A 27,694-nucleotide genomic window follows, 5' to 3' on the forward strand; every position below is an offset into this window, starting at 1 on the left:
GACTATTCTGAGAACTTTTCTTTCTAGCCCTCTGTAGGATGCCTCCTGTTTCATAAGGTTACATAAACGCAGGATCTCACATACACCCCATATTTGATCAAGAGGCGATTTCAAAGGTGCTGGTTAAACTTTATGGACGACAGTGAAGCCTGCATTTGAAAATACACTGCTACTCCCCACTGCCACCTGGATACTTAGAAGTATATGGCAACTGGAAACACAGAGAGCTTGACTAACAGCTCTATTGATCCACAGCAGCTATGAATAACTAGAAAATGGCTTCTATCATCCTGCTATTTTTTACGTGGCAAATACTTGGGAGATGTAAATGTCTAGGTGCAAGAGGCACACAAAGCTCTTTTCAACCTTCATGTCTCATGTTCTGAATTACTTCAAGTGAAATCTGGTTGTAGCTAAGGGTCAAGGCCACCATAATTAACTTGAGAAAAAAAATATTCAACATATTAGAAAATATATTTGTGAAGAAAAGTATTGTACCTTATGGCTGGTTCACAAGAACACATAATTAGCAAATTGGATTTATCTACCTGGTCACAGGGATGCATTTTTAACTACATTGCCTGGATTCATGATTTATATTTAGGTTATTAGAACCTCCATAGCTTATGTAATGTATTCTTGTCACAACAAGTAAATTGTCACTGCAAATTAATTATTTAGTATTTTGTAGTGAGATTTGAAATCCCTTCTCAGTTCCATGCTGGCTCAGCTACAGGCTCAGAACTATGCTACAGGCTAGTATTCGATCCTTCAAGTATCAGCCAGCTAGCTCAGATGCATCTGTACTGGTCTGCAGTCACTGCAATACAAAGTCACTTTCAAAATATTTATCTCTTCTTACCTCTCCAGCATTAACCACAACTGAAAAAAAATAATTTCCAAAGCATGCTGCTGTGGATGTGTTTGAAACAATTTTTAAGTGTTAGTATTTACAAAGACAAAATGTGTTATGAAAAAGAACCTGAGCAGCATGGAAGCTAAATGCAAATAGTCATAAAAACTGTTTTTTCAATTAGCAGTTGTGCAATGCATCGATAATACAATTCTCTTCTCCCTTCTCTTTCCCTTGCAGGCCTGTGTGGTTAGCTAAGCAGAGATCTTCAAACCCAAGGTCTCTGTAATGATGTCATGGTTATAATACGCACGCGTGTCTAGAATCCACAGACGTCAAGGTTTCCTATTACTAGAAAAAAAATTCTTATAAAGTAAAATGAAGATCAAAGAACACAGCGACTCTGCTAAGCATATAGTCAGATATTGGCAAAAAAGCTGCAGCAGGGACTACACAAGAAAGAGGTAGTGGGCATTTAACATTTGTGAAACAGTAACAAACAGGGTAAATTGCTTCCAGTAAAAAGGAAAACAAATCGTCTGGTTCTTCAGGAAGCATTTAATTTAGTTTACCTTCCTAAAACCTCAGAACGCTCACACATTTAGTGACTCCACTTCCAATTGCAGAGTGTAATTTCCTAAATCATGACACCTGCTCAGAAGTGAAGCGTCATAACTTGCCTGTGGCTGCCCTACTTTTCTAGTCACACGACTGCTTATAAGTAGAGCTCAGATTTTCTGCATTGGTCAGGCAGGGGCAGAGTTTACTGTGTGAATGGACAGTATTTTATAATGAGGCGTGTGGGTGCTCTGCATGGATGGTGAAAGTCTAGCCCTGTGCATAGTGCTAGGGCAAATGCCATACCAGGTTGGAAGGGACCTCAGGGATCATCTGGTCAAGCCTTTCTTGGCAAAAGCAAAGTCTAGACAGGATGGCCCAGCACCCTGTCCAGCTGAACCTTAACGGGGTCCAATGATGGGGAATCCACCACTTCCCCAGAGAGATTATTCCAACAGTAGATTGTTCTCACTGTGAAAAATTTTCTTCTTGTGTCCAATCATAATCTCTGCTAGTGTCACTTGTACCCATTACCCCTCTTCTTTTCCATGTGACTCCTTGTAAAAAGGGAATCTCCATCTTCTTTGTAGCCACTCTTTAAATACTGGAACATGGTGATAAGGTCTCCTCTAAGCCTTCTTTTCCCAAGGCCGAACAAACCCAGTTCTCTCAGCCTTTCCTCATATGGCAGGCTTCCCAGTCCTTTGGTCATCTTGGTGACCCTCCTCTGGACCCTCTCCAGCCTGTCCATCTGGATGGTAATGTCCCTGCCAAACTGAGCATGTGCAATCCTTTCAGAACAACTAGGCTCTGGGAAGAAAAAAATTCTATTACAACTCTTCCTTGTGACTGCAAGAAACAATGGGTGTGGAGAAGGAAGACAAAAAAGGGGTCAGAAGTATCACTATTTTTCGTATGTGTGTCCATGATTTCTTTTTGTTGCAGAGGGCCAGGTAGGAAGGACCCGAGGGAGGGAGCAGCCATACTGGAATGAAGGAGGGTGAGAAAACGGAGTGACAAAAAGTAAGGAGAAACAAGTGTGAGTGAAGAACATAACAACAGCACCTGGCATGACAGAGTTAGGAGACTAAGCTAAAACAGTAAATACGTAAGACTGACAGAAAACAATAAGTTCTGAAAAACCCAATGTAAGAGATAAGAGCAAAAGGTGAAATCCAGTTGTTACTTAAGAAGAGACTGAGAATGACACACTTTTCCCCCCATGTAACCCCTGCCTTATACAAGATGGATGCTGCTTTCGTTCTGAATTGGGACTAAATGGCAAGTGGGACTATATTTATTGCAAAAATAAGAATCTATATTTAGCTGAGGTAATGGATGATGAGGTAACAGACCACTACAGTGGTGGGAATGGAGAGACAAGACTGTCTTTTATAAGATGAAGTAGAATTTTACCCTAGAAAAAGTCTTTTGAACTCCATCTTTATCTCACTTTCATTTCTCAATTTAGTTGAATGGCATTTTAAAGATGCACAGCACCCTACAACTGGGAAACATCAGTAAATTCTTACTGCTACAACTGTCTTTGAAATCAACTATGGTGTTTAATACATGTATAAAGAGGAACTACGATGTAAGAGGTAAAAGTGATGACAATCCTGAAAAATCCCGCACGACGTGACTTCTAGCTATAATGTAGTAGTACACCATTGAAGAAAATCATCATCAGTTGTAAATCCTTTAGATTGGTGAAAGCACTCTAATCGTACCTTAATTATTTCATATTCAGTGCATGGTTTAGCTTCTTAAATAGGTTTAGGCCATATACAGGATGAAAAGATGTAAAAAAATAATTATTATCCATATGAATAGATTCCAATTAAGCTTAATTATGACATTCTATGATTCCCAAGTATCTGTTAATTCAAACTTATTCTTTTAATCTGACTTATTGGATGCAACTAGAATATGAACATATTTCATCAGATAAACTGCAAAGGAAACAAACACAAAATCACTATTTTATTCATTAGAATTAGTTGATTAAATACAATTGTAAGGGACAAACCGAAGTCTCCATTGTTAGCATTTATCAAATATGACCCAGAAATATAAACAGTGACTTTTGTACAGACTGAATTAGCATTTAAATGTTCATTGAAAAATTCTGCCTGTTATTTCCAAAAATCATGTTAGATGTGCATTAGGCTTTTCATCCTCAGAGTGATTCTGAAGTACTAAATTTCAAAAGTAAAAAAAAAAAGGAATGGGGGAAATATCTGCTACTTTGTAGTGGTATAATTCTTCCCCCTAGTAATCTTTAATAAACTTACCTCTGAAGTATTTTTTCAACCTTTGTAATTTGATGTATTTAGCAAATGAAAGTTATGACATTTACTTAATAATATTAATGCTTCTCTCACTAAACCCTGAAAATTTACTCCTCAAATACTGCAACTAAATTTCTAAAAGCAAATAAGCAAATAAAATTCATAGATAGGTTATGTATATATTTAAATACAGAGTAACAGAAGTACTTACCTTTCAGTATCTCCACTGACTGTGTCCCCTGCTCTCTGTAGAAGAAAAACAAATAGCATTAAGCATGACTAAAGACTATACTTCCTTGGTGCACTCAACATAGTGGGTATCTGCAGCGAAAGAAGTCACAGAAGTTAACCACAGTAGTCATACCGTAACTCTAAGGAAATGGAAAAATCTATTTCAATTTCTAACTAAATGTTATTTCACAATGAAGATCATATTTAAAGCAACTTGCATCTGCACTTATAAAATAGTTTCAGCTGCTGTATAATTGCAGTCAAAGCTCTTTAAAATAAGAAGGGAGATAAAAATTTGTTAGAATGTCAATTTTTTGCGAAAATGTTAATATTTGAAAGGGAGTTTGTTAAGTGTAAAGGACAAATATTAAAATATAGAATACAGAATTTCAGAAGAATGAACTGCAGAGGATTTTAAGACCAATTATGAACCTGTCATCAAAACTTTCTTTAATATCATTTTATATAGTTTTTTATATATATATATAACTTGATTTACTACACTGGTTATTCCTCTGAGGTTTGGAAATAAACACGTCTTTTAGTAGTAAGTGATTCAGGATTAAAAATAACATCTTCAGACTGTTTTTGTTACTTTAAACAAAGCTTTATGATGGAGAAGTTTTCCCACAGCTAAAAAACAGTTCCTCATCTTGAAATTACAAAAAAGTGTATTTTAAAATGAATGTGTATTTGTTTAAAAAGGCAGAAATCTGCACTTGAAAGATCTTTGACTATATGATTTCTGAATAGACAAATATGAAACAAATTATTTTTTGCAAGTATAATGTTTGTGTTTTAATATCACTACTTTAGGCATACTGTAAGATATTTGATCACACATGACTTCAGAGAACAGTTACAAAACTGAAATGCATGTTGCACAAGTACGAGACAGGAAGTCTGCTGGGTCTCTTTAACCACATGGGCTGCAGCACAGGTATATTCTAACAGAATGCATTTCTAAAAAAAACTTTAAAGTGTTCAGGGGACAAGCACGCATTTTGTCACCTCGATCCTTCACATAGCCCCCTGGTGTATCCACACAGAGAATCATTCATCATCTTTTATCATGCTATTTCTAATACAGCTTGAAGCAGGCAAAAAAACCCTTAAGTGATCAAGTTACCCTGGTAATAACTAATAAGTTTGGAGAGGGACTGATGATACCACAGTAATATTAAAACATCTGAGGAATCTTGTTCATCACTTGCTTGCATCTAGTAAGATTAGACTAGTTATCTCACCTAAGATCAGAAAGACATTTTCCCCTGAGCAGGACCACAACTTTTTCTTCTTTTCCATATTGGGTTTGGGTGACAAGGTTTGGTAGGGGCCGGGTGGGGGGCGGAGGATTACAAGGGGTGGCTTCTGTGAGAAGCTGCTAGAAGCTGCACCTATTGTCCAATAGAGCCAATGTCACCTGGCTCCAAGACGGACCTGCCGCTGGCCAAGGCTGGCCCATCAGCGACAGTGGTTGCACCTCTGGGATGACATATTTACGAAGGAGAAAAAAGTCACCGAGCAACAGCAATTGTAGCTGGAGAGAGGAGTGAGAATACGTGGGAGAAACAACTCTGCAGACACCAAGGTCAGTGAAGAAGTAGGGGGAGGAGGTGCAAAGATTTATTAACAGCAAAGATTTATTTCCAAAATATCAAGCATATGAAAGTACTGACAGCCTGTATAAAGTCAAAAGTGGATCACTAAATCAGTACATGAAGTTTCATAATGATCATTGCAAGGATCACAGGGCTGAATATTAAAGAATGGGAAGCCCTCTTCATAATTTTGCAGCTGGTACGTTCTGTGACATGCCTGTGTTTTGAATAAAACATTGCCACAGTTAACCCACGCTCAAGCCAGAGAATGTATCATGGCAAAACTGTCTAAAATGCAACATAAATGACACGCACTTAAAAGTTTTTACTTATGTAGGCTTTCCTGTCTCTTTTGTTCCACAATAATTAGGATGCTACATACTTGACAAGTAACTCTTGTTGCTGCATTAAATACTATTTACTACTAAAGCATTTGCCTTTTACTTGTTCTGGTAATTGATTCAGCTAAAGTATTGTAGCAAATGTCAGTATCAAAGATGGTTACCATTCAAACAAGATTATTTTAGCTGATGAAAAGTAATGAAATGGTGCCCTTACACTTAAAAGCAGGGAGTTCTACATACCTTGCTGAAACCAAGCAAATGTAGGAGGTCCCCATTGAGTACCCAAAGCTCAGGCTTTCCTGAGTGCTGTAAACAACTTAATCCTCCTTAGAATACACTGAAATCCAGTCTCAAGAACTTACACAAATGAAAATATACCATGTAGAAATATTCATATTTTCTTGAAGCAGACCATAAGAGATAGCAGCATACATCTACAGCAAAATATCTGAAGAGCTTCAGTAAAATCCTGCATAATAAATGTCAGATTTCTGCTGCTGCTAATGCACTACCAAATACGAATGAACCGATCTGATCATCCCTGAAAATACCGTGGAGATCCTAGTAAAATATCGTGTGGCCAAACAAGTAAAAGAAGTTTGACAGCAGCACTACCCATGATATTGTTGTAGCAATAAAAATTATTCATCCTAGAAGGCTCAAAGATTTTCTTCTCATATCCCTCTGCTTTCTAGTGTTACTAATTTTAGCAACTAAAAGTGGGAAAAATATTTTAGTCAGTTTAAGTGTTTCCCATTCTATTTCTTCATTAGTAAAGGCCTTTCTTTTCTAAAACTGCTCCCAAAGTAAAAACAAAGTGTTTTCCAAATCAGGATTTATTCACTTTGTCTCCCAAATGGGAGTCATCCCACACTGCCTTCCCTGAGAAAGCAAAGATAATCCTCCTTGTTCACAATGTGCTGGCACACATCTTCTTTTCATTACCTGTATTACAAATTTTCACAACCACTACAGAACTAGCCCAGTTACTTATTTCCTTCCAAAAAAATGCACACAGAACACCTATATCAGGGATGATCACCTTGAATCATGGTCCTGAGATTCCTTTTGATCAGATATATTCCATATTCTATTACTACAACTGGAAACAATTGTTTGGATGTTGAACCTGCATATATTAGACTGAAAAAGACATGCTAGAGTGAAATGTGCTTCTATTGATAGAACATGTTTTTCTAGAGGTCTTTCTTTCAACACCACTAATTTTTTGCATTAATGAGCACTAATTTTCAAAGATATTGAATAATCTAATCTAATTAACTAAAGAATAGTATGTAGTAGGGAAATTTTCCAATGGATCCATAATAGTGGGAAAAAGAAAAAAAAAAACAATTAACTACTCATAGATTATGCAAATTGTAACTGATTATTAGTTCACTGCAATTTAGAAAAGAGCAAAAAAGAATATCTGTATAAATAGTGAGAGGGAGAAAATAGGTGATAAGAGTACTTGAAAGGTATTAATTTTAAATATAATTACAATACTAGCAATAGAAAACACATTTATGAACTTTTACGTTTTTATCAATACTGAATTTATTAGAAAAAAAATCTCTGCTCCTGACCGACTCATTAATGAAATACATGGTATTACCAGTATTTAATTATGGACACTAGAGACTACTACAGATTTAGATACACATACCTATGTATGACCTTTTATTTGACTGAATTTTTATCCCCAAAGAAGCTATCATTGGAGTACAATCTACTTGCTAGCTTGAAATGCCACCTTATAAAAGGATTTCTGATAGCATACATGGAAAAAAACACACACTGGCATTTCTATACCTGTGTACATACAGCTATAATTAATTTCCTTGTGTAACTGTAATTACATGCCCAGATACAATACTGACGATGACCTATATGTGGTAGACTCCTATCTGCAATTTCAGCAACCTTATATATAATTTTTTTGAACAGTTGCTTCTTAACACTTTTATGTTCCTGGTATTTGGAAAACAAATTGCCTTATCCTACTTCCCAAACTAAAACTTCATCTTACTAAAAGGCCACTTTCATGACTAGTAGACACGTGGGAGGCTCAGAAGGCACAAGTCTTGTCACAGAGCATAAAGCACAAATTCTGTGAAATTTAGGTCACTGGCACCTATCAGCCTTCTTTAGAGTCAGCTTCACATTTATGTAGCTCTAGGGATTTTAGTGGATCTACTTCTGACTTACACAAGTAGAAATGAAAGGAGAATAAGGCCTATACAGTCTAACAAGCAGATCTGATGACCCTCTCCCAAAGCAAATCCAGTAGAAACTACTATTTACCTGAAAGTTCTATAAATATCTGATAAACAAAAAAATTGTTTCCTTGAATCAGGATTTCATAATGAAAAGAAATATTTTCTCCTAAGTAGTAAAGAAATCACACAGATCACAGAAAACAAAAGAACATTAAACTGCAGAGATAGTGTGAAAACATTCAGAAGTTATTTGTTTATTTGTTGTTTACTATTGGAAGGGACTAGAATAATTGTTAATGAGTCCAGAATAGTTTGATAATGAGGTTGTTAACCTCAACAGTCAAATGCAATACATTCATTCCATCTAGATATGTCTTTTATTCAGATGCAAAAGATTCTTTTACCTTTATTACAAATACTGTTGTTCTGGTCTTCTATACACAGATATTCGATTCCTTACAAAAATGATTTCTTCTCCTCTTTCCTTAACTCGCACATTCATTATCCGAAGCATTTCTTATTGACCAATAAGAAATTATTTGAACAAACATTATGTTTGTTCAAAACTGAAACAGTAGCCTTGTCGCCAGGGGCTTTACTTATCTCTCTAGTTCAGTGACCTGATGCTTAACCCATTGAATACACTTGCAAAATTATTATGCTCAGCTCAAAATGAAAGCAGCCTTTGCGGTTTTTTCTTCTACTCGCTCTCGTTGAGGGAAGAGATAATAGAGACAGGAAATAATCTCATGCAAACTACACCCATGTACAGTTCAGAGGTACTCAGTTTTTAGGCTGAAAAAAACAAGATAACAGGTGAGAAAATTAACGAAGGATAGAAGAAAAACATCCACTCAGAATTTGTAATTGTGTGGCACGTTATGAACATTATGTAACAGAGAAAGCAGCAAAATTTTTTAACGGAATGGAAGTTCCACTTTTTGGAAAAATGTCACCTCCAAAAGAGAAGCTATCCCAGATTATACTTGAGGTCAAAAAAGTGATCTACACAAATATGCAAAGGAAGACTGACCTGTGGGTAACAAAATTCATCTCATGTAGTAAAGCAAAAAGTAGTCCAAAAGAACAAATCACAACAATGGATAAACTGTATTTTACGTTGACCAAAGCCTACCTTTGTCCTCATCAATCCACTCTTGTAATTTAAGAGAAATTGAAGAAATTTAAGGGTCTTTTAATCTGAACATCAAAGGTGTAAAAAATAAACAAAAATATCCATACACCCCCAAAATACTCGACAAAAAAGTTCTTCTCTTCTGCAAAAACTAAGAATAAATACTGCACTCCAAAGAAATGGGTAGGGTTTTTTGGTCAAAGAAAAACCAGCATATTAACTTGTTAATATATTCGTGTCCTCCAAAACTCTTATGTTTCTCTGGAACAGAAACCAGATATAATTTTTTTTTGCAATAAACTAAAACTACTGAGTTTTATGGAATGGGCAATCATTCCATGTTGCATACTAGCAATCTTAATTTTATACAAGATGTATACCAACTAAAGTGGATATTCACTTGAAGTATCCACTAAAGTTTAGAGAATAGAATTTTATTTCATCATAGAAAAATTACAAGGTAGAACTTAATGCCATTTAATAAAAGGTATAGTGAAGTTTTACAGATGTCCCATGAGAAGCATAATGCAGATCCTCCTGAGGAAAAAAGCATTTAGAACCCTAATAGAGCTGGAAATCCAATCACACGAGATTATGCTGTTAGGTGGTATGTATTTCTGAACTGCAACTTTCTACTGTCACAAAGCACAAACATTTTCTTGCTGGGAAGTTAAGAAGAGCCGACACGCAGCCCAATATTCAGCAGTGATTTTGCTGAACTGTAAGGGAAGCAGAAGAAGGGCTGTGGCAGAAGTTGAAAGGGTGTAGTGTAGCTCAAGAATTTACCCAGGTCAGGGAAAAAAAACAGTCAATTCTTTCCTCTTTCTTTTTCTTACTTTCCCCGTTCTTCTAGATACAGCCTACCGATGACACTGCCCTATATAGGACTGGCCTCCTTTTCTGTCATGCAATGCTTTCTCTTGTCCTCCAAAACCCCATCCTCGTTCTCTTGCTGGGGAAGGTAGGAAGCCTGCTGAGAAGGAGAAGAAGGAAGGACAGTGACCAAGGCCTGAGCCAGTGAGTAGAGAGGAAGACTCAGAGGAGAGTCTTCAGAGTATTACAGCTGTCTTCCTGCGTACTGATTCTTTTGTCAGCAACAGTAGGAGATAATATTTATATTACAAGAAAGATGAGTTTGCATATTTGCATTTGGTGCATTCTTCTGGATGATAAATATTCCAATTATGGTAGCAATAATATCAGTTGTAGCTAATATTTATTAACAAGCTCTGAATCATCAATCTGGCTGTTAAATTTATCTTTAGACTGCATATACAAAATCAGAAATAATTTTTTTCGGTAGCTTGAAGAAATAATGAAAAAAGCCATAAATTCATTTGCTAAAATAATACAATACGGTGAATCTGAGCTCTACTGTGACTTTCTGGAGTCAAAGGACTCCAGAATGCTTTACAAATTGAAATTTACACACAAGGATACAGTAGGTTAATGAATGCTTCATTTGCTAACTTTCATTGGTATGTTGTAGTGGTTCGTTTGAAGACTGCAGAATAACATAATTTAAATATGCTCTAACACAAAAAAATTACTTATGAAAACACTATGCATGTTTGGATAAAGATAGCCTCATATTTGTTTTGCTGTAAAACATCCTAATATAACTATCAGTTTAAAGAATTCAAAGCAAATAAGATAGCCTAAACATTGGGAAGACAGGAATAATACAGAGCCTGTCTCACAGTTAAGTTGCTGAAGCAGGTATCACAGGCCAGTGCAAATATATCAGTTGTGGCCACTGCAGTGCGTTCAATGCAAAATTCCAGGCCCTCCCCTGAAATACTGCATGACTGGAGCCCAAGACAGGTCTACAACAAATAATGGAGATGCTCATAGAATCATAGAATGGTTTAGGTTGGAAGGGACCGTAAGATCATCTAGTTCCAACCCCCCTGCCATGGGCAGGGACATACCTCATACCTCAGCTGAGCTTCACAACTGCACAGCGCTCGATAAAGAGGGATGGACATACTATGCTTGGATGCAGATGCAGTGTATTGTTTCAGAACTAAGCTCAACCATTTTTCTAAGTTGCTTCCAGATCTGAAAAAGTGTATCTGAAACAGACTTTGATTTGCGCTGTGCAGATACATATGCTAAATTTGGTCTAACTTACTTAGAAAATCTACACACAGTTTTCACTTTACATAATAGACAGAGTGTGAAGGGTACCAAAAATTCAGGTTCAATAGTAACATCACTTCCTTAGTGCAGTGGAACTCATAGGCAAAACATTTCAGCATATGACAGAACGTACTTTATGGAATAAGTTGCTCAAGACTAAAATCCACCAGAAATCCAAGTGCCTTCTCGCCTCTCCTTATGGCAAACAGGTGTCCATAGAAATCAAAGACAATCATAGTTCTAGACTAACACTGTTTCAGGCATTTTTTCCTGGATTCAGATTGATTATGAAGTTCTTGATTGCTGAATGAATGTGGAAATCTAAAGACTGTCGACATTATTAATAAGAAAGAACATTTCTTAACACTTTATTTCCTCTTATTTTCCTTGTGCTGTAAAATGCCTTTTCCCTTTTGAAATGTTGATAGATTAATGAAGAGTGGATTTTAGAGAATCATGTCTGAACAGACCCGTAAAGAAATATATTACTGGACACTGCTACTGAAGGATTCATCTTACAGTACTAGCTACGTACTTGTCAGCTCAAGCCTTCATGTGCACAGTTATGGTACAGTACAATTTTTCCTACAAAATTGGCAACAGAAGACTCCTCCTTCAGTCAGTCGTAAGAAGCTGAATATATATGATTCTCCCAGACTATCTTATTTATTATACTTATCATAGTAGCACTCAGACTGCCTATCATCCAAAAAAAGCGTCTGGAACATCTGGCTCATCCCAGCATGCGTGCATTACAGAAAAAACAGATCTACACATTGTTTTTGCACACATTTTAATTCTCAGAATGTACCATTAAACTTTATGTCATTTGTCAAGCTGTCTTCTGCAGCTCCAAGAACAGTTAAATAGCATTTACATCATCCTGTGCTAAAAGGCATCCATTACCAACTTCCTGTGACCAGCAGGAAGAAAATAAAAAGCAAGTTAAGCAAGTTCTGTGAAACAATGACTAATCCTAACTACTGTAATGCTTCAAATTATCTTTAAAATAAAAACTGACTACTATAATAACATTCTCAATGACTACCCTAAAGCTGCCATTATTTCTGGTTTACTATGTAGGGAATATTGAAATGAAAGCACCTGTCTTAAAATTCATTAAAAATTAAGTCTCTTCTACACACTGAATTCTAATTCACAAAAAATTTAGAAGATTCAATCTCTTATAATCCACTTTCTAAATATATGATACTACAAACCAAAATATCCAATTACTTCATAGATGATAGGCCCAGAACATTTATTGCCAAGTAAAACCAGATGAGAGATCATGATCTTATTTGAGAATTTAATGTAGTAACCAGCAAATTAAATTTCAGAGCTTCAGAAACTAGTGCAAACCTGAGGCAGTAAAACCACAAAGTCAAACACCATGTAGATCTGGAATAAGAACTCCAATATTCCTTTCAGAAAGAAACTGGTTCCTGTAGTGCAAAATGTAATGGAGCAGCAGAAAATGTACAGTTCACTAGAGTTTTTTTTAAAAAACTGAACAGTGGTTTAAAGATGGAGAGTGTTTTCCATTCAAGACTTTTTGTGGTTTGCTTTATGGGGAAAAATGCAGAAAGAAAAAAATTCTCTTGTACATGTGGTCTACTGTGCAGGAGTTCTACTCGCTAAGTTAATTCTCTTCAGAATGAGCTCTGGTAATAAATAAAAAAAAAACATATTCAGATTTTAATGCTATTCCTGTAAGTCTAGAGTCTATTCCAGTAGTGTATTTCAGCAATGCAATAATGGATATACTTTGGTAATATTTACATATGTCTCACTATTTAGGTTAAATCTGGTAAACAATCTCAGTTTAGAAGCGAAGCATTAGCAAACATAGGAAGCCATGTTCTAAGAAATACTCTATTGATTAATATTAATTATAACAACCTTGTTAATTGTAATTGACTCTTCCTCAGATTCTGTGATATGCATCACAGAACTGCATATCAATTAAATTAGATTTACAAATATATCCTGAAAGGGGCAGTGTTTCTTGACAGTAATATTTTACTGCAATATAGCTTTATGCATCATTTTATATCCTGGGCATACTGCCAATATTGCATTACCTAAATATCCATTTTATATAGTAACTCTGCATCCTCACAGCAACTTATGAAATCAGTCTAATTGTTTAATTTTAGGTTCCAAATCAACATTCCTTTTAAAGCATTAATCTAGTGGTGAATCTATGCAATTACCAATTTTGTAAAACTTCTTACATCTGTGTCTAGTAATTTAAACTACTGTTAAGTAAGTGCCTTTTTTGGGGGGGGTAGGTATTTATGTACGTATGCTTAGAAAATAAAGCAATGGCTAAGTGACACTGTGTATCTCAATTTCTCCTTCCATCATGCCATACTTGCTTGCTTACAAGACGCTATCACCTTCCCTTTACTAAAGATGATTAAGATCCTATTTAACATTATCCTATTTAACATTATCATATCCATTTCCCAAAGCATTTATCTGGGTTCAAATTTTGATCTATATCCAAAAGTTGTTCTAGGCATGTGTGAAGTGTAGAGGAATTAAATTTGATTTAATAAAGAGAAATTTGATCATAACAGTTCTGCAGTTCTGAGTTTCACAAAAAAAACCCAAACCACCAAACAGAAAAAAAACCAAAAACCCCCCACAAAACCCCCCACAAACAAAAAGTCCAAACGAGTTTTTTCATCTGATAGTACTGCCTCTAGACAGCTGTGAAAAAACAAAACTCAGACTAGAAGAGCAAGGAAAAGCTAAGCTGACCTCAGACAATTTTTTTTTTATATGAAAGTATCAAAAGGTTTTTTATGGTAATTTGTTTAGGTAAACTTTTGAAGTATCTTCTTTTGATTAATCTTATTCTTGTTGTAGAAAGAATTGTTGATAGAATTATTATTCAAATTAGTAAATATATTGAAATGCTTATGAAAATCCTGATAATACCTTTAGATACTAAGGAAATGAGATGATCTACTTCAAAGTTAAATTTCTATCTAGGAACACAACTATCTTCTTTTTTTCTCTTCCTTTTTGTTATCAAAATGCCATTAAATATTCTTTGATATTTAAAATTCTGGATAGCTATCTTTCAGGATAGATATGCCAAGCCATTTTTTGCTTTGTTTTTCATAACTCTTCCAGTATTCAAAGTGGAAAGATGTTGTTAATATGAATGATTATGTATTGGCAAGAACCTACACAACCTGTGTCAGCAACTCTTGTATAATTGTCGACTCAGTTCCTCTTGTATACTTATAAGGCAGTTGACTAAGCACCTGAGATATTCCTATTCCTATGGCTATCTCCTGAAGGACAGAAAATGGCTGTCTCTAATGTTGTTCAGAAAATTTATGGTGATAAAAGAATTTATACTACTCTGTCAGTCGATGAATAATCATTACACATGCATCCTCCTCTGTAATTATGGCACATTATACAGTCATCTCCCATGATTTTGCTCAGAAAGAGAAACACCAAGTAGAACGTCCAAATGCAAAAAAGTCTAAAGAAACTTGCTACAAGTCCTGCTTTTTCACTTATGTCTTTCTAGGAGGAAATTCACCATGATTAGAAAGTAAATACACCCTGAAAAACTTCCATACCAAATGTGGGGGAGTTCAATAAAAAACTGCCCTGAAGGTATTAAGGATTGAGCACAAAATACTTTGAAGCTACTACTCTGTGTCACAAGAACGGAGCAGTCGGTAGGTAGGGCTATGAGTAAAATTTAAAAGAATGCCTCTATAAAAGGCAATATACACACACAGAGCATGAACAGTGAGGACTGATCTCTAAAAAGCTACTGATTATTTCAGGACATCCATATCAGTACAGTGAAATTCTGCGCTAGCCAGTCATGAGAACCTAGTGCTTTTTCATGGCTGGTTGTTCGTCCACTGAATTATGTAGTCTACAAAGCTTTTAGGCCAAAATATTTCCTCTATTATCACTATGAAAAAATTAACATTACTAGACTGTGCCCATGGTACTGCAATTTAAATAAACAGTAACTCCATTAAGCTGGTCACAAGACATTGTGATTGAAGTGGACATATAAAAGGATACAAAGTAACTTACAAGTTACTTAATTGTTATTAGAAACTGAGTATGGGATTGTTATGAACCTTTGAAAAAAGGTGAAATTAAACTACTACTCAGTGAGACAGAGTAATTAAAAGCACTATTTTACTTAAACCATCTGATATCAAATGGTCCTTGCCTTGCATTTTTCCATTCTGTCTAGACTGTTCTCATGCGCAAACTCTGACATTAAGCAACTTTCTTCGACTATTAAATACAATATTAAAACATGAAGTAGAAGAATATCCCCCTATACCTGTATTAATCCTAAAAGGAAAACATTTCAGTGTTTTTCCATGTACTTTCTGTAATAAGGCTTTTTGTCATGTACTTACGTGATAAAGTGGAACTGTGTTGTTTTCTGCTAGTGAGAAATTCAAGACATCTTGCTGTCCAGGTTCAAGCCTAACGTTAATAGTAGATGTCAACACAGGTGGACTAATTGGGTAGTTTGGACTGCTTGTGTTTTTGCCCTTTTTTCTTGACCTACGACCCGTGTCCCTTTTGTTATCTTTTTGTGTCAAAGGCTCTTCTTGGATAACCAGTATCTTGTCATCACTCAGATACCGCAGGAGTGAATTCTCAGAGTCAGTTGTTGAAGGGGAAAAAAAGAAAAAAGAAACATTAGTAAGAGGAAACAAGCAGAGAACCATTTTGGCTGCATCTGCATTGTCAGTTTGGTTCATTCCCCACTTCATCTGAGGCTCTTTCCTCTGTAAATAAACTTATTTATACCAAGGCTCCAATCAGGAGCAAACTAAGTAGCTGGCACAAAACCTACGCACAGAACAAGATGGTGGTGCATACCCAGGTCATAGCATGACAGATAGTATGAAGCTAGTCCACATCATATGGCTTGTGTAACAAAGAAAATATAAATACAGCCAAAAGGTTTCAGTGAACTGTCAAAGATCATCACTTGGTACTATTAAACCGGAAAGTCATGTGAATATCAAGTGAATTGTCAGGACTTGCACTGGACTCAGGACCACATTTACTGACACTCCCTGCCTTTTGAAGTGAAAGTGAGCATACACATAAAGTATTTGTAAATTGTATCAATAAGGGAGCATCTCTGGAACCATTCCAGAGACAAGGACCGTAATTTCAAGGAGCCTGACAAACTGGAATAATGGTCTTAAACAGATGTGCAGTGTACTTGGGCACAATTTCAAAATGGGAACTGGCCAGGCAACAAGTCTGAGGAAAGGAATCTGTCTGTAACACTGAAATACAAACTCAACGTAAGCCAACAGATTTGGAATAAATCAGAAAAGGCTTGTGCCTTAACTGAAAGTTATTTTCTCTTGGAATGAAAGATTACTGAAAAAGGGAATTTAAAATCCTGTATTAATTTTCAAGAGTATCATTCAATTTTGTCACAGTATAAGTAGTCAAGTTGAACTCCTCTCAGCTACCCATATTGTGTCTAAAAGATTCTGAAAAAATGGTATTTATTTAAGGATCTTTAGCCATTGCCATAACAATGAATATATTTGCATATTTGAAGAATACTCTTTTGAATGATATAATTGCTTTTTAGCAGAGGAAAAAAAAAAAAGGAAAAAAAAGAACTTTGCTATCACCATGCTTTTTCCAAAGTTCATAATTTCCACTGGAATCTACAGAAATGTGTATGATTAGGACTGCTGGTCTGAACACTGACCAGCTGATTCTGGTTTCAAATATTCATTCATACTAGTCAAAATGTGCCTCAAAGGACATTACTTTACATCTATAACATTACTTTTTGGTTTCTAGAACAGTGCAGATTAAGAAATGATTGTCATTAACATATAGCTGAATATTTTAACTCTTTTTTCCCTTGATGTTTATCTTTCTTTATAATAGAATTAGAGTAAATCCCTCCTACTAATATAAACTTTTTAATTTTCAGAAATGGAAACACGAAATCTCAGATACTAAACAGGCTCTTTTATATTCTCCGTGGCACTCAAGAAAAATAGAGTTAGTTCCTGTGATATCTTCATGCTTCTTAAATAACAACGAGAAAAAATTCTTGAAGAACAGCAGAGAAAAAAATACTCACCTCTGCTTCCCCTCTTGTACATGTTTTGGTCTTTTGACTCCCCTATCCAGCTGTACTCAGTAGGCATAGAAACAGGCCTTAGATCTGGAAACAATTCAAGATAAACCAATATAATTTTTTGAAGACTGAAAATAGAAGGGTGTAGTGGAAGTAATGCCTATAAATTACAGGCACGACATGATCCTTCAGAGCAACCCTTTTTATCAGCACCTATACATTATTAAAGCTGTAGCATTCAGGATCAATTAAACTTCATATATGGCATTATACTGATCTGAAAGAAAGTACCACTTTGGTGAAATTACTTGTAAATGTAAAGCAGATTACAGTTAGTTTCAAATGCCTTAGAAAGAAAACATGGAGTGCAGTTTGGTAACAACAACAACAACAAAAAAAGAAGATTCAGAAATTAGGGGTTTAATTATATGATTTTGTGGCACTATGGCTGTAAGATATCAATGTGCATTAGTCATTCCCTACTATGGTATCAGTAGAACATTCATAGCAGACCATTAAAGAAGGAATAGTACAAAACTGACTATAAAGCATCAGCACTTTGGCCTTATCTGAGTGCATTATTATCACAAAACACAGAAACACACCCTCTAGATTATGAGTTAAGTTCTGTCTGACCCATAAAGCCAAAGATTCCTTTTTCCGTATGCCAGCTGACTAAATTTAGTGTGTTTCTTTAGTACACAAGCAAATTTTTTAAAGTAGTTTGCTACTGTTTTGTTTCTGGGATAATTACAGAATTTAAATGCGAACAAGAGTTTCTATTTCATTATCAGTTTCCCCAGGTTGATTAGAGTGACAAAAGTATTTTCTGTGGATTATTTGTATGGTAATACAGTTTTTCATTTACCATTCCTCCAAAATACACCTTTTTGGCTACTAAAACTTTAGGAGGATTTACGAACAGGTATATCAGACAAGTATGCTTCTGGGTAACATGATTTTCTGAAAAGTGAAGATGTAACATATATCTAGAGTACTAAGGTTTCCCCATGTTATGCTTTCACTCATACCGTAAAAGCTAGAGCACAACTAATTGTATAGAAAATATATGTAGTTTCCCTGCCTGCCTAACAGCTGAAACTACCTTTAACACAAATGTGTTATTCAACTCCTAATGTCAAATTTACCCTTAGAAGAACAATATTAATTAAGAAAAAAACCCCAATAAATCACAGAAAAGGAAGAATCAGTAATACAGAAAAGAATGAGAAACAAGTAAAGATTATACATTTAAAAGAAAAAGAAAATAAGAATGCACATAACAAATGAGATCAACATAGTAAAATATGACAGTAAAGAGAAGAAAGGTCTGAAGTTCTGAAGAGATTTGTAACACCAATGCCAGATGCCACAGCATGATTGACATCAGAAAGAGAAATTTAGAACAGGAAATACACAAGCCAAACAAAGGAACTTTGCATACTGCTTATTTTATTTCCAAGTTCTTTCCCAAACAAATGTAACCTGTAAACTGTTTTAAATTTGCAACTTGGATATTTTTCTGAGGAGTAGAAAATTATTGTATACAAGTATACCAGGGTAATCTGAGAGAAAAACATATCTATGATGTTTTTGCCTCTCTAAGACATAAACAGAAGAGGGCTGATACGCATTGCCACAAGAACTCTAAATACTATACCATGTTCGAGTTGGACTAATACTAGAGTATAACTCTTGGTAAAAAAAATAAATAAAAAAATGCACTGCAATGCAATGCACTGCACAGCAATGATAAATACCAGCTTAATTTTCACAAATGGTTTGAGAAAATGGACTTCTTATTTGCCTCCTTGGATTTTGCATATATTATCAATACTGAAGGTCTCATCTGCCTGGGTATCCTTCCACCTACCAGCTGCAACAGAGATTGATTTTTAATAATCACTTTAATTCTGGTAAGTCCACGGCAGGTATTTCTGAACTGTGGTTTGTGTGAGTCCTAGCGATAATGAAAGCATCTGTTCAACCATGAAGGACTTCAGACGTTTTACTTTCCTTACTTTGCTTGTGGCTACCTGGTTCCAGCATCAGATATGTGTTTATTGGATCTACCATAAACACTGTCTTTCCACTGAAAGACATATCATTGCTTTGGTGGTTCAAATGTACATCTTTAAGTCAAAAAGTACAAAACATTCTAGTACAGTGGAAAAAAATTGGATTTGGAAGTCTGTTAATTGACAGATTACTTTAATCTGTAGTTTAAAAAATTCTGGTTTAACAATTGTTTTTGAAACAAAGGCATATTCCTTTCCAAGTTATAGAAAATCAGGCCTGTCCATCATAAACACAAGAAAAATCTTGCATATTACTGGGATCTGGCACAGAGCCCAACATTTTAAGTCATCATGCAGCATGAATTTATGAAAGCATGCCAAATATATCCATGTGGCTCCAATTTTAATCACAGTTAAAGATCTATTGTTCATTCTAATTTTATTATAAAATGATGTCACCTATCAGGGAGATAAAGACTGAGTATTATTAATCTGAACATGGAATCCTACTCTTCAGTGTTACAACTCTTTCAAGCATCAAGTTGTTGTACAACTTACTAAAAATACCCTACATATAATAAAGACCTATTAAAATTTCCCTATTCTGAAAAGGTAGTGTATTTATATATACACATGATCCTGCCCAAATTGATATTTTGCTTTTTTTTACTGTAAATCCAGCTGTATTTAGCACAATACAAAAACAGGACAAAAGTTCTGTTTACTTGATAAACATAAGCTAAGATTTCTTTCATACTATTAGAATGACAAAAAACAGAACAACACTCGGAAAGTTGGATGTTCTTTGTTAGGAAAGTCTAGCTACAGTGAATTATCACACTCTAGCTGCAGTGAATTATCACTGCAGCTTGACGTAATTTGAAGTATCCTTGTAGCTGTCCTATTTTCACACTTGAATTCTACCCTCTCAGCTCTCAAAACAGCAGGTGAAATCACTTAACTGTCACTCATTAGCTGTTCTTAGGCAAAAGGTTAAGTTGAAACCTTAACCCAGGTAAGTTATGTAAACTATGCCATAGATATCTCATATATAATAAGAAAACCTCAGCAAACATTTATTGACAGAAGAAAATGCTTGTACACCTTAACTATCAAAATCTGTTTTGGCATCTGGGGCTGTTAGTTGCCCTCTCTTCTAACATTTATAGTGGTAAGAACACCTCAGTCTGAGAACAGGGAAGAGAAAGCTGCACCATCTCTAAACTGAAAGAAGCATGGGAAACTACATTTATAACATCCATGGTATCAAATCCTGCACCAGAGTGACCAGTTCTATGGCAGACCAACAGAACCAGTGCCTGGAGTGCTTAAAGATTTTTCTTTCTTTTTCCCCAACTGTGTTGCATTTCAGCTGCTATTGGACCTTCCACTATCACTGCCTTTGGTATTATCTCCAGTGAACTGCAGAATGTTTTTATTACCTGTGTTCTTCACAGACACATTTTTATTTACTACTGTGAGCTTGTGAGAGGTTCTCCCTTTCCTAGATATCAAACACAAAAAATTTAGGAACCTTTTTTAACAAAATGAGAGAAAGGAAAAAAACCTTCGTCTCAGAGAAGGTGAATGAAGTACTCATTGATGGCATCACATATAGAATGCAATGATCAGAAGGAGGAGTCATGGCTTTCTCTGAGGCTCAGAAATACTGCCATTTTCAAAATCAGATATAATAACGGATTTAAAATAAACATTTTATTTTAAGTCTGTAAACTACAAAAATGACTTACTACCTTCAAAATAAACACCACTGCAAATATATGGAGAATACGCTGTTGTATTTCATTAGTATTCTTCTAAAACTCACCAAACACCAAGCAAATCAGATTTAACAGATAAGCAACAAAAATTTAATCAATTAATTTTCAGCATCATCTACAAGCACATATATCTTTGCATACCTGTACACCCATATGGATTTACATAAACATGACATTTCTATATAAACCCAGAGTTTATTATTTTTTAATAGCATTTTATATATTCAAGCAGTCTCCATTCTAAGATTTTGAAATATATTTCTAGTATTAACAATACATTGTAGGATACTACTCATGTAATTATACCCATTTAATATATCACTGAATTTCGGAGGGCCTTATAGATACTTTATACCACAAGTAAGTCTTTTCAGGCCCTCCATTGGTTTAACACTCCAGAACACTGCAAGTAAAATAATCTCCAAGAGCCTGTGAATGAAATTGAATAAAATCTAGATACTAGCTATCCAAATAAGTTTAGTCTCATTCAAAATTTTAAGTGTGCACTGCAGAATAAATAACTTAGTCCTGATCCTGAATGTTCGCTTGTAATTATACTAATTATTCCTTCACATAAACCTTTGTCTACTATTCACAGCCAACAGGTCATGGTCTAACGAAGAATGACAGATATTTGGGGGTGTTGCAGTATTAATAGCACAATTTGTAAATTCAGTCGATTTAGAATTTTAAAAAAATCAAGCCTACCATGAGTGGGTGTTTTTTCTCTTCTCCTCACTCCTGTAGCTCTGCTTCTCTCATACTCAGAGCCCACAGGGGGGCCTTCACCTTCAATTAAGGTGTAGTATTTCCCACTTTCATGCTCCAGAAAATAGCTTGGAGACTCAGAGCCTTTCATTCCAGGTTTTCCAAATTTGCTGATGTCATCACAAGACATTATTCCAATTTCATCCCTAAAAAGATTAAACCAGAAGATTATGGAGAAATTAGCCATTTTATGATAAAGCGTATATCTGTCTCTCCCAAACACTACAAATGAAAAGTCCTGTAATTGAAAAGCTATACGTGTGAACTTTCATAAAAGTTATTCAATTCAACAAATGTAAATTAATGTAATCATCATTAGGTTCCATTTTAACTGTAAGACAAACACAGTTATTCATGAGTTTTCTAGTATTTGAAAGAGACCGCAAGGAATCGGTATAACATGAGAAGGCAAGGGTTTCCCTTGCAGAAATGCCTGCTTTAGAATAAGATACAAGCAGTCCCATAAAAGTAAATAAAACTAAATGATTAAAGACTTCTTTAAATGCTTTCTTGGTTTAGGAGTAAACCCAAGTTTTGCTCAACCGGTATCTATTTAAGTGAAAGTTAAGTGTCTCAAAATAATGATATGCTGCTTAATGTACGTCTAGCTCTTAATTTTTCTGAATATTGAGTTTGATTGTGGGGCTTTTTGTTTCTTTGTTTTTATTAATCTAGTAAAATTAAAGTGTAAATTTCTATTTTTCAAAACCTCAAAGTCATTAGGACGTAAATACCTGGGGCCATAAAGTCCTGACATAGGAGACAGAATGAAAACATCCTGGAGTGCAGAGTTCTCCATTTTTGAGGATATGCCCATTGTACTTGTTGGTGTTGTGGAGCTGCTTGTTGGACTGGTTGGAATTACAGGCTGTTAAAAAAAAAAAAAAAAAAAGCACATGAATAACTCAGTGTTTTCGGTGCTACAAGTAACAATAAAGTCAATGTACATAATTTTAGGAATCTTTAGGAATCCAAAAAATCTCTTTTTGGATTAGCCATTTTTTCGAATTACTGAAGTTTCTTCCAAAAAGTGTCTACTGAAACGCTGCTTTACCAAAGAATTCAAGACTAGTTGTGAAATAAATTGATAAAAGACCGGTAGTGAAATTAATTTAAAAGCCATCTCATGGAAAAATCTGAGACTCAGAATCAAAATATGATTTTTAACCAATGCAGAAAATCAAGTATATGGGGAGGAAGGACATAGACTGTTAAATGCCATTAATACAAAACTTAATTGCAGAACTCCGGAGTACTTGCACTAAATGAAAGTGTTCATAACCATAATGTTGGTTTCAGTAGAAGATTTCCTGTTAACAAGAACACAATAGCTAGACCTTTTAAGAAAACAGAATTCATAGTCAGCTACTGTTTCTTTTTTTTTTTTACTGAAACCATAGCCGTGATGATTGTACTATGGTGATACAAATATAGGTTCTATGGTGACTAGCAGTGAAATATAAATTAGCCTAAGCAATAAATATGAGCATCCTAAGTATTAAAAGTATTAATAAGGTCTGGGGGGGGGTCTTTTTTTTTTTTAATTTTTAAATGAAGTTAAACACATTTTTTCTACTCAAATGCCATAGGGAAGCTCAAGTCAATAGCTATAAGGATTACAATCAAATATTCTGTGTGGGACAGAAAGATATATACACAAAGAATATTCTTCAGCCAAGGTACAGTCTGTGTTTATATTCAAGAAATAAAAAATATTTTCGTTTAGCATTCTTGTTTAGATTATTTATATGAAAAGTTCCCATTCAAATACAAGATTGTGCTTAAATAGATACAAGTAGTTTACTACAGGTGGAAGGAAAACATGGTTACCTAGAAATTGGATGAAAGCTAAGAAGACCAATTATAATCTTTTTCTAAATACAATGCTTTCTATCTTCTAGATGTAAACACTGCAATTATTTTTATGTGATTCAACAAGTAAAAGCAATCCTAAATACCAAAAAAAAGGATGTTTTTTTCCAGGACAGTATCAGTCTGCATAGGGGTCCAAATTATACTACTCTTCTGTGCTTATTGTTAAGCTTCTTACACTTCGACCAAACGTTTTCAGGTTTTTTTTGTATTATCAATATAAATAGATGAGAAGTGACTGCAAAAGACAAGAATCATTCACTACTTACTTTTTCATATCCTTGGAAATTAGTGCGTACCATCTTATACACAGTATCAACAACTACATTTAGAATACTACCATTATTTCTGCAGTTTTGATGTGGCAGTGTTAATAAAGAGACTAAATATAAGATATTCTACTAATATCCTAACTTACCTGCAGCTGGATATAGTTTCTCAGGGGTAAAAACATAAATTATTACCATCACAGAAAGACAAGCAGAAACTCCATTTCAGAATCAGAAAAGAAATTACCAAGTCTCTTGTGAATAATTTATTTTCAATGGGTTTACATTCAGCAGTTGTTAAGGTTACAGGTTAGTCAATGAAGTTGACAACAGAAGAAAAAAGGATGGAGAGAGATAATATGACTGTTCCCAAATATGTCCCCAAAGAGGGTGATAGCCATGTTACTCCTGATAGATTTTGGAAAATCTAACCTTATAGCAATGTAATCTTTTTTGCTTCAAATTTAATTCAATTCTTGTCCTACCCATCCCTGAAAGTGACAACTTTCCTTTTCATTCTTCTTTAACTTTTTATTTATTTTTACTTTCTGAATAATATCTCTTTCCCCTTTGGCTAGAAAACAAGAATAAAACCTGCTTCTTCCCTTATAGGGCTTGTTTTCTAAAACACTAATAAATTGTAGTGTGCTCTGTACTTTCTCCAACTGATTGGACTAAGCGTACCCAGTGTATACTAGGTGTACCCAGCTGAGATTGTACTAATGCTGAATAAAGCACAATAATTATTTCACTTATCTTGTCTTTTATATTCTCATTTATGTCCCTCAGTCAAGTATTTGTGTTCCTTCCAACATGACATTCAGTTTTTTGTTTACTGTAATTTCCACATTATTTGGAATTATTGCCACAGTATTCAAATACTACATTCTTTAAAATGTCATTTGATTATTTCAAAGTAGTGTACTTTGCACTTGCTCTTCTTTCATTTCATTACATTTTTAGAGCTTTTTTCTAGTTTTCTAAACTAATTTTTAATTACCAGCCAAAATTCCATTGCATTTTCAGGCCCTCCTGTTTTAGTACTGTAGGCAAATTTAGTAAGCAGATCATTCAGGTTGTCAGGAAAACATGGAACAAAACCACATGTATCACCTATCTGTTGAATGCTAAATGATATGCCCTTTGTTTGATTAACAGCTATTTGTTAGGCAAGGTTATCCAGTCATTTTCTACCCATTCAATCTCACTTTCACCTAGTCCTTAATTCTCTATGCCATACTTATGGGAATGTAATGAGAAAAGGTATTAATATCAGATATACAGCTTTTCTCCTATCTACCAGGTCAGTTAACTGCTCACATAAGAGCATTAAATCTGTTTAATGATTTCTTCATAATAAATTCATGTTGTTTTTACTCATCTGTTATCTTCCAAGTGCTTGCAAACTGTTTGTGCATATTGACTGACTTACAATTCCCTAGCTGCTGCATTTCTTTCTGAAGACAAACATTATGCTTCTTGTTTTTCCAACCTTATTGTAATTAATCCATCTCTCACAATTTCACAATAAATACGTTTGAAAAATAATGGTCAAAGAGTGCCCCCCCCCACCAGCTCTTGCCTTTTCAACTGGCATACTATAAGAGCTCATCCACTGAGTTTACAGAAATGCGTGCTCTTGAAGTTCTCTTTCCCTATATAAGGGTTGTAAGTTTTTTATGAAAATGCACTCCTTCATGACTGCTGAGATAAGCTGTCTCCTGCTTTCTCCCTCTCAGCTTTACTTATGTTCTCTACCTGTCTTGCTTTCCAAGAATTTGCCGGCCATTATGTCCTTGTAAGGCCTGTTTCTATCCCTTTCCCAAACGATGCACCTAATCCAACTAAACCATAATAGGTGATTCTGCTAGTTGCTCAAAAGAAACCTTCTCCACTCATCTGGCCTGGGAGTCTTTAATGAAGAGAAGAGAGCACCCGCTTTCTCCTCCTCTATCATCACTCAGATAATTCCAGCAAATACAATTCTTACATGATCTGAAGCTCAGAGTGAAGGTAGCAAAGATGTAGATCTTCACTCTGAGCTCCAGATATGTCTGTGATATCAGACATGGAATTTCAGTGGTTTTAGGTATCTGCAAAATAGTGCAGGGATCTTTTAATATTATTAAAACATTAGTTTAATAAGAATATTTAATATAATATTTTAATATTAGTCAAATCCAAAAAGGTAATTTTAATAAATAGTAAATATCATACTAACCAGGTCTATCAATTAAATAAACATAGTTCTGTCTTATATCCCAATTCCAATACAATTACTTAAAGTGATTATACTGACTGTGTCTGTGTACAAATGAATGTTTGCTGAAGTGTGTGCAAATACATGCACAGGTAAAAAAAAATCCCAAAGAAAATACATTAGTTTATACAGGACTTCTGAAAAGTGACACTTTAGGTATCTGCTGTATATTCAAAGTTTTTAATGAGAATAGCTAATTATCAGTAAAATGATTAAGCAATGCTGAAATACCAGAATAAAAATGAAAGACAAATGGTAAACTCAACACCCATCAGAAATAAGCAATTGTTTGCCAAACAGAAAAATTCAAACTGTTTCAGAAAGAAATACATTGTTGTGATTCCGAGTGTGTTTTGCAAGTATTGGGGATAATTAAATACTGTATCTATTTAAAAAGTGCTGTTCAAAACACCAAACATATGACCCCAGTGCATCCTGCAAAAAACAGCAGGACAGGATGCAGGAAGCTGGTAAAGCCCAGTGGTACAGCAACAAGAGGCTCGAACATGGACATCCCTTACCTTGTGAGGGGGTATGAAGATTAAGGATGGGGTACTGAGTCTCTGCTTTGTCCCTTGAAGGAATAAACTCAATCCCCAGAATTCCCCTGATGGGTGAATTCACAGAAAACACACAGGCGTCACTCTTCTACATGGATTGCCTGTGGTAAGGGAAAATGGGGCTTTGTAACTGCGGATCACCCTATAAATTCCTACAGTGTGTATTTTTTGTCAGAACAGGTTCATTCATGCCAGTGATATAGATGACTAATTGCTCATTGGACAAGCTGCTATTCAGAAAAATTAAACGTTCAACAATACAAACACTACTCACAATAATAAACAGAACTCTCAATATGGTTGAGTATTTCTTGCGTACTGGTGAATTGCTATAGCTGTGCTGTAAAACTGGAGGTATGTTCACAGTGTTTTCAAGTCTTGTGGATTTTTACTTTTTTGAAACTTGATATAGATACCTTTTCTGATGTGTAAATAATAATTTTTGTCCTCAGAGCAAAAGAATACGATGAAATACATATGAATAGGACAGAAGTCAATAAAAGCATGAGTGGCACTAAGATGAAAAGGAAATGACTGTTCACCACCTCCTCTGATACAAGACATTTAAGAGAACGCAACTTTCTTACTTGCTGCATTTTCTTTGTCTGAGGTGTCACAAATCTTCCCTTGCCCGAGATATTTCTCACTGAGACAGTAAA

The 27,694-nt window shown here is 35.0% G+C and overlaps 1 protein-coding gene and 1 long non-coding RNA gene across 2 annotated transcripts in view; one reads left to right on the forward strand and one right to left on the reverse strand.

Annotated features, from left to right (window-relative positions):
- Positions 1–27,694, reverse strand: part of LOC128914972 (connector enhancer of kinase suppressor of ras 2-like) — a 212,579-nt gene that overhangs the window by 42,525 nt on the left and 142,360 nt on the right. Inside the window, exons 10-15 of the mRNA XM_054214713.1 lie at positions 22,809–22,942; positions 22,015–22,220; positions 20,968–21,024; positions 17,512–17,594; positions 15,796–16,050; positions 3,914–3,948 (exon numbers count right to left, since the gene is read on the reverse strand). Of these exons, the coding sequence (XP_054070688.1) occupies positions 3,914–3,948; positions 15,796–16,050; positions 17,512–17,594; positions 20,968–21,024; positions 22,015–22,220; positions 22,809–22,942 (770 nt within the window). The remainder of the gene's footprint in view (positions 1–3,913; positions 3,949–15,795; positions 16,051–17,511; positions 17,595–20,967; positions 21,025–22,014; positions 22,221–22,808; positions 22,943–27,694) is intronic.
- Positions 5,350–27,694, forward strand: part of LOC128914973 (uncharacterized) — a 44,844-nt gene continuing 22,499 nt past the window's right edge. The window contains exon 1 of the long non-coding RNA XR_008468471.1: positions 5,350–5,524. This is a non-coding gene — a long non-coding RNA (uncharacterized LOC128914973). The remainder of the gene's footprint in view (positions 5,525–27,694) is intronic.

This window comes from Rissa tridactyla, chromosome 9 (genome assembly GCF_028500815.1).
Source record: "Rissa tridactyla isolate bRisTri1 chromosome 9, bRisTri1.patW.cur.20221130, whole genome shotgun sequence".
Taxonomy (NCBI): domain Eukaryota; kingdom Metazoa; phylum Chordata; class Aves; order Charadriiformes; family Laridae; genus Rissa; species Rissa tridactyla.